The following is a 12,527-nucleotide window of genomic DNA, read 5'->3' as shown; positions in this document are numbered from 1 at the left end:
CCAGCTAAATGAAGCCACATCAAATCACCTTGAGGGACAGTGGAGGTCGGGAGTCTTTGGCACCTATATTTTGGGGGTCGCAGGCTGAAAAGTTTGGGAACCCCTGGTCTAAAACAAAAAAGTTATGAGTAGGCACATTGCTCTATATGTGGCTTAAATTAGTAATAAAACTGGATTTTGAGGCAATTCTTAGATTATTCCAAAGTCAAGCCTTCAAATCCAGCTGTTAGACTCACTTCAACTCTTCCTCCATTACAGACAGTCAAACAGACTGTGTACAGCAGATGGGAGAAGCTGTGATCATTGCACTATAATCCTGATAACAGTAAATAAGCTGAAGTTTCCTGCTGGGTTCTGCAGCGGCCTCCAGCAGATGCCAGTTTGTCTTTGCACATACGCTACTGCGGCTCATTTCTTAGAGGAACGTTTAAACAGTATCAATCCTCTTAAATTAAACCCCCCTTTATGCAGAGCACCAGCTGTGTCGCTTTCCCTTGAATTTAAGATGCCCAGTTTTTGTTATCACTCGCAGATAAGCCTGCTTACAAAACAATGAAAAGGTCAGAGTGAATGATGATGAGGGTGTGTTACATGCTCGATTGGACCCAGGTAAATGACATGACATGGCTCTTATAAAGCTGTGACTTACAAACACTTTAGTAGGTTTAGCCCTGCGAGTATGGGGAAAGACCTTTTCTGTGTTTAGTTCAGAGTTCTGCTCATCTCCTCTAATGAAGCAAAGAGGCGCACACGTCTGAGCCTCACTGACAATGACAAAGCCTTCTTCATTCCTCCATAAATCCAATTCCCCCAAAATCCATTATGTTTGCATTCTTTGAAGCAGGATTGAAAATAATGTTTGTTTAAGGTTTGCGAGCATGCTTTTTGCAGTCTCATGTTTGCAGAGATTTGCATAAAATATGCAGAGCACAGATGCTGGTACAGAACAAGATGCTCTTTTCAATCAATTCAGATATGTTTACTGTTTAGGGGATAAAAACACTGTTTTATTTAAAAGCTGCCAATGCTTTAAAATGTGTAGACTCATCATGTCAGACAGAAACAGGCTGCAGAAGATGACCTTATCTAAAATCAAATTAAGCTTAGTAACCTCGGATACTATCAATACAAAGGCAGCAAAACTCCTCTTTAACTGTGGTGCGGCTGCAGCATGACCAAATTACTGATGCTAATGAAAGTAGTAATTAAATCTAATCTGTCTAAGAGGCCCGGTCTTGATTCTTGCTAATGACAGCTCATTTTTCACGCCAAGTGCCTCTGGCTCTATGAGACATCTCTGCTCTGCTTTGGCCTCCATCCACAGGGAGAAGAAGTGTGTCTGAAATCTAGATTCAGCCTTTCATGTCTTTGAGCTAGCTCAGTATTTCCGTTTGAGAGGAAAGTTACATTCTGAAGCCGCAAAGCAAACCATGATTATATGTGTTGGGTTTGCACGCTGGGTGGGAATGCAGAAGAACAAAAATGGAAATTTAAACTCAACATGAGAGGAGGGAAACCTTTAACCCAAAAGTGAAACTGATGAGGGTTCACAGGGTTCAAAGCTCCCGCTGAATGACAACAGAAAACTAAATGAGTAACACAATCGATTCAAGGAGGAAAGAAAGAAAATTAAACATGGCCATGATTCACATGATTAAGTTTGATTATTCCCAAATGGCATGACTGCTGCGGTGCCGTTGAGGGTTTTAGTGAAGCCCCTTACCTTGCAGCTGAGTTTGCTGTTCTGAAAGCGATGCAAGAGAAACAATAAGAGACGACAATAACCGTCAGTCACATCAGAGAGTGACAGAGAGGAGAGGAAAGTTAAAACTGCATTAAACTGGAAGATCGCATGCGTCATGCTGGTTACAACAACTTTCCACTTCATGCATCACCAGAAGGCTTTTTGAGGAACATTTGAATTTGTTTGACAAAACTTCAGCCCAAATTATGTCCCACCAATTTAGTTTCTTACCGATGTATCTGGCTCTTTCCTCTCTCCGCTCCTTGGCTTGTTTCTGTCGTTGCTCTGAGTTCATCGCATCTGTAGGAAAAAAAGATAAAAAATGAAACTTTTAGCGGAATCTTAAATCCTCAAAAGTGATATATCAGCCAACAAGCTAACAATCAACCTTTTAAGTTAAAGCTACTATCAGGAACATTTGGGTTGTGTTTGCTCAGCTTGTAGCACCACCTGTGGATCTCTTTGCTCTTTATCTTTTTGCTGATATCTTCCTGTACATGTCTAAGTAGAGATTTGCTTTCCTTTTCTTATTGTTTAAATGTCTAACCTGCTACTCACAGTCAGTTCTAGTTGTTGATTCTTGGACCAAACAATAAAAACAAAGCTGTTCCAGCAGTGTGCTGTTGTTACATTCCTCCTGACAGGATGACAGGTATGTCAAATAATTATATAGACATAATCAATAATGTTTGTAGCTCTTATAGAGGCATCAATATTAATTTAAGATTGTTTCATAACCCGATAAAAACTCCTTACAGGAGCTCTAAAGTCATTCATTTATTTCTTGAGTTGTTAAGAGCAACATAATCATTCATGCAGAGACTGTTTGTGGCCACCTGACGGATATTCTCTCTTCTTTTACCTCAGTTTTGGTCTCCACCAGCTCCATATTTATCCATACATCTGCTAAATGCTCCATTGTTCAGCAGTTAATTTTAACAGTGTCTGCCATTTAGTGCTCAGTAGGTGGTGCACGGTTGTTTTTTAACATTTCATTGACAAAAGTTGCCTAATATGACAGTTAAAGTATCCATTAGAGCAGTAAGAGTGAACCAAAACAAAATGCTCAAAGACAACAAAGCAGTCAGTAAAGCGGAACAAAACTTAAGGTGACATTTCTCCGTGGGCTCATCACTACAAAATAAAAAGTATCAACTAGAGCAGCCCTTTTCCCTCAGTTTTGGTCTCCACCAGCTCCATATTTGGTCATACATCTGCTAAATGCTCCACTGTTTAATGGCTAATTTCAAATGTGTCTGTCATATAGTGCTCAGACGGTATTGTACAGTTGCTTGGAGCATTTCATTGACAAAAGTTGCCCAAAGTATCCATTAGAGCAGAAAGAGTGAACCAAAACAAAAAGCTCAAAGACAACAAAGAAGTCAGTAGATCTGAACACACATCCAATACTGGATGACAGTATGTGGGCTTATCACTACCAGGAGCAACTGTCACATGAAATGTTGCCATCATTAAAATACAAAAGTATTGATTGGAGCGGCTCACTCTATACACCCCCAAACTATAAAAAGGGTCTAACTCAGGCTTTTTGCCTGTTTTTAAAACCTCTACTCGTTCACATCAAAGCCAGCCAGCTGAGGTGGTTCAGGCATCTGATTAGGATTTGCCCTAGACGCCTCCCCCTTGAGGTTTCCCAGGAACAACTCCAACTGTGAGGGGACCCGGCACACGCTGAGGGGATTACATGTCCCATCTGGCCTGGAAATGTCTGAGGATCTCCGGGGATGCGCCAGGGTAGAGGAACATTTGGGCAACCTTGTCCCAGACGCAGATATCCAACAGAAAGAGGCTAGTGGTCCACACAATGAGAAATACATTTACAATTCAAGAAGTACACGATTTTACAACTTGAATAAAAGAGTTGTTTTGATATCGATGCCAGTATCTGTGTCAGACTCAGGGATAGGGATACTCTGACGCGACTACTTTAACAGGAATTTGTATTCCCACACTCATTCACTGGCTAAACACGAGACCACAGTGTCTGTGGGTAAACATTGTCAAATTGATTTGCCGGGTGTGGCCACAAGCGCTGCCAGGGATTTTGAGCCCCACTACTTCACTCCCCCAAATGTTTAATATTTTGTCAATCATGGGCTCTTGAAATAGTCTTAAGCCCCCTGGGTACAGCTAACAATAGCAGAGCTAGCACCACCTGCCTTTGGTCCTTCTTGCAGTTGAACAGCCACATGCCAGTGCTGGCTGAGTGGTTACATCCCAGTTTAACCAGACAGGTTTTATTCATTCAGTCATTTAGGGTTAAGATCAGTGCAGCTCCATGATGTAAATGTGCTTTTCAGCTCTCCTTACTGGCAGTTTCAAACTGAATGAATCCTGACACACTGTAAAGGACACAGAGGTAGAACACAAAGACGTGTGTGTCTCTTTCTTTCTTAAAGCGGGCTGTGAAAAGCCACGACAGAGGAGCCGCACGCTGTTTGAACACCACAGACCCCCTGGGGTGCCCCACTGCTCAGCCTGTCTCCTTGTTGCAGTCATTCTCCTCTGCGCTCTATGTAATATGTATGCCGCTCTTTCTTGACCAATCACGGCGGACAGTGCAGCACTTCAGCAAGGTCTCCATGACAACCTGAATTTCCTCCCTCCCCACCTTGAGGAGACTTTTCTGCACGGCTGTACGCTTCAGTCTGGCTCGTATGCAGACACGGAGAAGTGCAGAGAAGAGCAGTCTTGTGGAACTGGAAGGTTATATAGTCCAACGAAGACTTACTGCATCAGACCCTCTTTCTCTAACCTCCACCCACACCTCCATCAGTCTTTCTACACCCGAAACAACCTGTCCCACCATGCAGAACGAAGAGTTTGCTGTCTTCCACAACCATCTGTCCTGTAGGAACAACTGAATGTACATCCAAACTTCCACTCGGATTAGAGGAATGTAGCAAAATGCACGAACGTTTTTAGGTGTTACACATCTGAGGTGTGTATTTTCGTCTTTGGATCAAGGTCAGACATAAAGCATCAAGGTTAAAAACACCCCGCCTCCATTAATAGACTCCTTATGCAACTCGCTAATCTCCTTTTGAACTCCTCTTTAAAGTTTGTGTTTTTTTTCTTTAATTATTGGAGGCACTGCAGCGCTTTATTAGAGCAACTTAGTCGTAACATGGAGCTGGTTCTGATGAGAAAACAAATTAGCTTGCAGCCACAATAGTCACATGACCAGCAGAAGCAGCAGCAGTATGAAATGCTGACTGCACATTTTACTAGTCTAGGAGGCAGTTCCACCACTTTCTTCTGCTTCCAGTTGTGAGAAAAGGTAAAAACATCAACATGAATTTTGTTACTTTATTTTCCATTTTGACATGACATTATGTTAGCTATAATTTTGGTTTGTGGCATTGATATAAGCTCCAATAAGGTTTGCAAAGGGGTGGAAAATTTCCGGTAAATTTCCATGGGAGGTTAAACTGGGGAATTTGGGAAATATTCCAAATTGGAAACTTTCCATGGGAATTAATGGGAATTACCTGGGAATTGATTTAATAGAAAGGTATCATATCCAAGCATAAATATTTTTTTTGTACCATACATCAAATTTGTTAAGTATATTACCACATAATATCATCAAAACTTACTTCATTTTGTGTAATAATAATAATAATTTTATTTGTAGAGCACTTTTCAAAACCAGGTTACAAAGTGCTTCACATGGGCAGCAAAATAAAACAGGCAGATCTTTGTGCTCAAAAGTGTGGTCCAGGATTCTAGAAATCATCTGTGCATTTGATGGAGGGATGCAAAGTGCATGTAGGGGGCGTGGTCTCAACAGCCCTGCAGTAAGCAGTGTGCTATGTGCATGGAATTGAGGAATAGCATAGATGTTCAACTGTACTTGCATGAAATCTGGTTGTTTTAGTCAGGATTATGCTAAAATATATTTCCCCAACTATATTTAAGTTCCCTATTAAGAGCTAACCTTCAATTTAGTAAATTTCCTGATTTATTCCTGTTTATTCCCATAAATTCCGGTTAATTCCCATGAAAAGTTTCCAACTTTGAAAACTCCCAGAATTTTGCAACCCCAGCTCCAATATCTCCTTAATTAGCCTCTGTCTTAATTACCTTCTTATACTGGAAACCAGCATCTTCTCTGATCTGATCTGATCACTCTGGTCTCTCCCTTAAATCTAAAGATGAAGCAAACAAAGGCCAAACACTGCACAATAAATCAGCCTCTCTCCTGTACTGCTGCTTATTTGCCAAAACAGTAGCTCATTGTTTAATCAGATTCAACAAATCGAACAAGTGGCCTCCTTCACTGCTCAGAAACAAAGCCTATACCAATGTGCCAAACATTACAGTTCCTCAAGTGACCACTTAAGGGTGCCTCCAAAACTGAGCCAATTCTCATTCGCCGCAATGTAAAAATGCCAAACCTCTACAGGAAGTAGAAACATGCTCACAGCCTAGTATAAACAACAGTTGTGGTCTGCTGTCAGCGTCTGTGTGGTTTGAAAAGAGCTGTAAGTTAGAACTGCTGACAAAAAATCAATAACAGGGGAGTGTTTGGTTGCAATGTATCCACCTCCAAGCAGAGTGAATTGTCACTGAAGGCTTTTCATCTTTATTGAAATCTTCTAGGTCCAGACTGTCTTCTTTTAGATGTTTTAACTGATCCATTTGTGTTACCAATCATCAGCTAGCTCATACACATTTTTGTTGGCAGGTGGATCTCTCAGCAATTTTTCGCCGATCTCAGATACAGGAGACAAATCACAGTCCTTTATTTAAAATTGAATTCAACCTACCAGAGACACACAAGACTACTCGAGAAGTCCACCTACTTTGGCTGCTTCACTTGTCTTGGATTTAGGGGTCTTTTCAGTGCTCTTTTACTCGGACAGATCCAGGCTTATTCACCGAGCTGAAACGGTCTTGCAAAGCTAGGCTGACTTATCATGTGTGTTTATTATTGTGTTGATAATCTTGGTAAGGTTCCTCTTCTGATAGAGAGCCCTGAATGTAATGGGACATAATGGGAATTATAAAATATGTATAATTCAGGTTTGAAGTTTCACAAACTGAATGCTTTTAAAGAGGAAAACGTAATTTTTTTCCCCCCATGCCTTTTCCAGCTACAACAACCACCGCTCATGTGCTTTAATGACAGATATTGATGCACAAACACGTCAAAAACTCAACCTTTCTTGGGCTGGGGGCTGCTGCTGCTCCCTGGAGTGGAGGGCCTGCCTTCTGTCTTGGAGGAGGCTTCTGTCTCGGTGGGTGACTCTGTTTTGGGGCTGGAGTCTGTTTTAGGGGAGAGGTCTGTGACAGCCGAGTCATCTGAAGTCAGGAAGTCCTTTCCTGGAGTTTTGTCCCCATTGTGGATGGACAGAGAGTCCGTTTGTAGGGGCAGAGCTGGAAGACAGAGAGAGAGAGGAATTGATTAAGACAAACATAAATGACAGTAATGTTTTTGTGTATTATCTGATGTTTTACAACATTAAATGATTTTGATAAGCTCATCTCGTAGTTTTCTTTGAGCTGTCACTGATGCTTTTTGTCAAACATGGGACTCTCTCTGTTGTGTCATTCCCCATTAGAGTTTAGTCTCCAGGGTAAACACTAATTACTTTGTTTCCACATTTACTGCTGACACACTGTCACTGTAAACCTCGAATACCCTTCATGACTTCATTAACACAACACTCTCACCTCATTAGAAATCACTAGCATCTCTTTCAGGCACATCAGGTGCTAAAGTCTTCCCCCTTTACTGTCTGTGAAGGTTTCAGTTCTGCAGAGTTAAACACTTCCTGACTACAGCGTGAAAAACAGCAGCAGTAGGTGAGACTGAAGCGTGGGAATAAATCTCAGTTCTCGTTAAAGGAAGCGACAGATTCACTGTAAAAATACAACAGAGAGGGACGGGTACACACTGACTTCTCCTGCAGGGGGGGGGGGGGGGGGGGGGGGGGGGCATCGGAGGTTGTTGTGTAAGTGTGTTTCAGCTTGTGTTCCTATAGAAATACTCTTAAATAGTGATTGTGAGGGAGATAATTAATGATAATAATTGTAGTTATCCTCATAGAGCCACCTAAACTGATCTATAAATCCTTCCATATGCCTAAGACTGAAAATAGATCAGGAAGTAGAAGATATTTTAAAGGCAAAGGACCAATCGAATTCAAGTTCAAATTTTTTTACATTTTTCTACATCTAAAATGGTTTGGCTTTGGATGATGTTGCTTTACAATCTGGGACATTTTAAGAGATATTTTCAGTATTAAATTATATTTGGGGCTGAACGGTGGTGAGGTGGGTAGCGCTGTGTCCTCCCCAGCCGGGCAGGTGCCTCTCTGTGTGGAGTTTGCATGTTCTCCCCATGCGTGGGGTTCTCTCCGGGTACTCTGGCTTCCTCCCACATTCCAAAAACATGCTCTCCAGGTTGATTGATCAATGTAAATTGCCTGTAGGTGTGAGTGTGGGTGTGAATGGTTGTCTGTCTCTCTGTGTTTGCCCTGTGATGGGTTGGCGACCTGTCTAGGGTGTACCCTGCCTTCCGCCCGAAGCCAGCTGGGATAGGCTCCAGCCCCCTGTGACCCCTGCCTGGATAAGCGGTCAAGATAATGGATGGATGGATGGAAATTATATTTCATAGTCTAAGAAGGCACATTTAAATTTCAGTTATTCAATTCCATGAAGGTATAAATGTTGACCATCATGTCGTGTTTAAAGTCATGGGAAAAAACTAACTCTCTGAAGCATTAACGAGAGAAGACTGAAGGAGCACTACATTTCCCATAATGCAACTTATTTAGGTTTTAGACTCTGGATTCAAGATACGTGTTTAAATTATTGTAAATCTCTTATTTTGGTTTGTTTTGGGGCTTGTCTGCCTTATTTAGAGGTAGGACAGTGGATAGAGAGCGGGTAATGACATGCTGCAAACAGCCTCAGGCTGGGTTTGAACCCTGCTTTTCCACTTCGAGGACTTTAGCTTCAGTACATGAGGCGCACAATTTCAATTCAATTCAGATCAGTTCAAAAAAGCTTTACTAATCCCTCCAGGAGCAATTTGTATGAATCAGCTCTTACTTTAAAAAATGAATAAATAAAACACAGTGACATGCAGACAACAATAAGTTGTACATAAGAGCTGAAATAGGAAGCAAAGTCAATTTAACCAATAAAGCAAATCAGCGTCTGGTAATCATCAGGCTTTTGACTATTAATGAGCGTAAAAACAACCCATGAAGCTGAGACTAACTTTTAATTTCATTGTGGATTAATGTGCTACGTATTTTCCAGATGAATTGATTTATTATTTAGTTTATAAAATGTAAAAAAATTGTGGATATCTCTCATTATCATTTCCCAGAGCCAGTCTTGAAATGTGTTTCCTCAAACTGCTTTTTGTGTCCAACAAATGCGTCCAACAATTTTTCATTTACCATCAAGAGCTACAGAGAAAAGAATGAAATCCTTACATTTATGAAGCTGTACTGAAAAGTTATTAATCGACTATTAGAAACGGACGGCAGGATAGATGAGGAGTGAAGGGAAGACATGCAGCAAAGGATTGAGGCTGGGAGTCAAACCTATGACCACTGTGATGAGGACTATAGCCTCTGTACATGCAGCATGCTTTACAAAAGATAAAAGATTTAATTGATGCAGCTCTACATCCAAGTCTTAGCTACCTTTAGAAAACTTGGATATTTCCAAAAGCTGTGATGTATTTCTGCAACGTCAAGTCTAATTTCCTCAAACCAGAACAAAAGGACATTAAAAGGACTGTTTGGTGTTCCCTGTGTCTTAGGAATAGACTTTGATGTGTGAAGTGAGAAAGGTCCCCTTTGAATCTTTAGATCAATCAAGCCTTTCATTCATGTTTTATGTAACACCAAGGCCTTTAAAAGTCTCCTAATGTGAGCACAACGGAAGTCTCTACACAGATCCGGTCATGAGGCCTGACTTCCTGAACTCTGACCCTCAGCGAGGCTGACAAAAAGCCACAAAAAACATCCTGTTTTAATCCCTGCTCTGACTCTGCCGCCCTACTGATACTGTCACTGAGTTTGACTGATCGCCTGCTGCTTCTTTCCCGGGATACTTTGCTAGTTGTGACACTGAAGGAGTCAAGGGACTGGAGCAGGTGGAACGAAGGAAGAAGAAGGAGGAGAAGAAGATGAAAAAGAAGAAGAAAAGGGAACAAATTGTACACTTCTACACGGACACGTGGAGAGAGAGAGAGAGAGAGAGAGAGAGGAGTGATTTACAGAGAGAGGAGAGAATCAGAATCAGAATCAGAATCAGAATCAGAATCAGAATCAGCTTTATTCGCCAAGTATGCTTGAACACACAAGGAATTTGACTTTGGTAAACTGTGCTCTCTTTGTACAAGGCATAAGAATAGGAATAAGAATAAGAACTACAATAAAAAATAAAATGAAAATATAATAACAATAACCTTAGCTATAAATACAAAGAAACAACAAATAGCTTGACTAATATGTACAGGCTAAAATAATATGATAAAGTGCAGTGGTGAGTTGCAGAGGTAGTTTTACATTATAAAAATAAAATAGAAGTTAAATAATACAAAAAATAGAAATATGGAATTCTGCTTGAGAATTGTTGCATTGTATATCTACATGTATATTTACAGAGAGTATTTATCTGACAGGTATGACACTGTTATGGTTTAGTGTTCATCAGAGTGACAGCCTGGGGGAAGAAACTGTTCTTATGGCGGGTTGTTTTGGCGCACAGTGATCTGTAGCGCCTGCCGGAGGGGAGGAGTTTGAAGAATTTGTGTCCAGGGTGTGAGGGGTCAGCGGTAATGCTCCCTGCCCGTTTCCTGGCCCGGGACCGGTACAAGTCCTGGATGGGGGGCAGGTCGACACCGATGATTTTCTCTGCAGTCCTTATAGTCCGCTGCAGTCTGTGTTTGTCTAGTTTGGTTGCAGAGCCAAACCAGACAGTGATGGAGGTACACAGAACAGACTGGATGATGGAGGTGTAGAACATGATCAGCAGCTCCTGAGGCAGGTTGAACTTCCTGAGCTGACGCAGGAAGTACATCCTCTGCTGGGCCTTTTTTCTGATTGTGTCTATGTGGGAGGTCCACCTCAGGTCCCGGGAAATAGTGGATCCCAGGAACCTGAAAGAGTCCACAGTAGACACAGTGCTGTTCAGGATGGTGAGGGGGGGGAGTGGGGGGGGGCTTCTCCTGAAGTCCACTGTCATCTCTACCGTCTTGAGCGGGTTCAGCTCCAGATGGTTCTGACTACACCAGAGGGCCAGCTGTTCCACCTCCTGTCTGTAAGCAGACTCGTCTCCGTCCTGGATGAGACCGATGACGGTGGTGTCGTCTGCAAACTTCAGGAGTTTCACCGAGGGGTCCCCTGAGGTGCAGTCATTGGTGTAGAGGGAGAAGAGCAGTGGGGAGAGAACACATCCCTGTGGGGCGCCAGTGCTGATGGTCCGGGTGCTGGATTTGATGCTCCCCAGCCTCACCTGCTGTCTCCTGTCCGTCAGGAAGTTGGTGATCCACTGACAGATGGAGGCCGGCACTGTGAGCTGGGTGAGTTTCTGGTGCAGGATGTCTGGTATGATGGTATTGAACGCAGAGCTGAAGTCCACAAACAGGATCCTAGCGTAGGTCCTGGGGGAGTCCAGGTGATGCAGGATGTAGTTCAGACCCATATTGACTGCATCCTCCACCGACCTGTTTGCCCGATAGGCAAACTGCAGGGGGTCCAGCAGGGGGCCTGTGATGTCTTTCAGGTGGCTCAACACTAGTCTCTCGAAGGACTTCATGACCACAGACGTCAGGGCGACGGGCCTGTAGTCATTGAGTCCTGTGATGGTGGGTTTCTTTGGGACTGGGATGATGGTGGAGCTTTTGAAGCATGAGGGCACTTCACACAGCTCCAGCGATGTGTTGAAGATCTTTGTGAAGATGGGGGCCAGCTGCTCAGCACAGACTCTCAGGCAGGAGGGGGACACGCCGTCTGGTCCTGGAGCCTTCTTGGTCTTTTGTCTCTGGAAGAGCTGGATTACCTCATCTTCACAGATTGTCAGCGCAGGTGGGGGGTCAGAGGGGGGTGGGGAGGGGCTTGTGGGGGGGCCAGGTAAATCAGAGTGTTCGGGTGTGGGGTGTGAAAACCTGCAGTAGAAGCTGTTCAGGTCGTCAGCTAGTCTTTTGTTACCTTCAGGGTGGGGGGAGGGTCTCCTGTAGCTTGTAACTTCACGCAGGCCTCTCCAAACTTCTGAGGGGTCGTTGGCAGAGAAGCTCTGTTTTAACTTCTCAGTGTAGCTCCTCTTAGCTACCTTGATCCCCCTCGTCAGTTTGTTTCTGGCCTGCTTGAACAGGTCCCGGTCCCCACTCCTGTAGGCCTCTTCTTTGGCCTGACGCAGCTTCCTCAGTTGAGGTGTGAACCAGGGCTTATTGTTGTTGTATGTGCAGAAGGTCCTGGTCTGCACACACATGTCCTCACAGAAGTTGATGTATGAAGTCACAGTGTCAGTGAGTTCATTGAGGTTTCCTGATGCAGCTTCAAAAACACTCCAATCAGTGCAATCAAAGCAGGCTTGTAACTCCTGCTTTGACTCCTCCGTCCACTTCTTCACAGTCCTAACTACAGGCTTAGCCGTTTTTAACTTCTGCCTGTAGGTCGGGATGAGATGAATCAGACAGTGATCAGATAGTCCTAAAGCTGCACGGGGGACAGAGCGATATGAGTCCTTTATTACTGTGTAGCAGTGGTCCAGAGTGTTAGACTCCCTGGTG

The 12,527-nt window shown here is 43.1% G+C and overlaps 1 protein-coding gene across 3 annotated transcripts in view; it reads right to left on the bottom strand.

Annotated features, from left to right (window-relative positions):
• The window catches only part of LOC117827779 (MAP7 domain-containing protein 1-like), a 58,352-nt gene that overhangs the window by 21,490 nt on the left and 24,335 nt on the right, over positions 1-12,527 (bottom strand). For all 3 annotated transcript variants that reach the window (XM_034704565.1, XM_034704567.1, XM_034704568.1), the window contains exons 2-3: positions 6,932-7,147; positions 1,976-2,044 (exon numbers count right to left, since the gene is read on the bottom strand). In XM_034704565.1, coding sequence (XP_034560456.1) covers positions 1,976-2,044; positions 6,932-7,147 — 285 coding nt within the window. The remainder of the gene's footprint in view (positions 1-1,975; positions 2,045-6,931; positions 7,148-12,527) is intronic.

The sequence above is a fragment of the Notolabrus celidotus genome, chromosome 16 (assembly GCF_009762535.1).
Source record: "Notolabrus celidotus isolate fNotCel1 chromosome 16, fNotCel1.pri, whole genome shotgun sequence".
NCBI lineage: Eukaryota > Metazoa > Chordata > Actinopteri > Labriformes > Labridae > Notolabrus > Notolabrus celidotus.
This window is presented reverse-complemented; position numbering and strand designations above follow the sequence as displayed.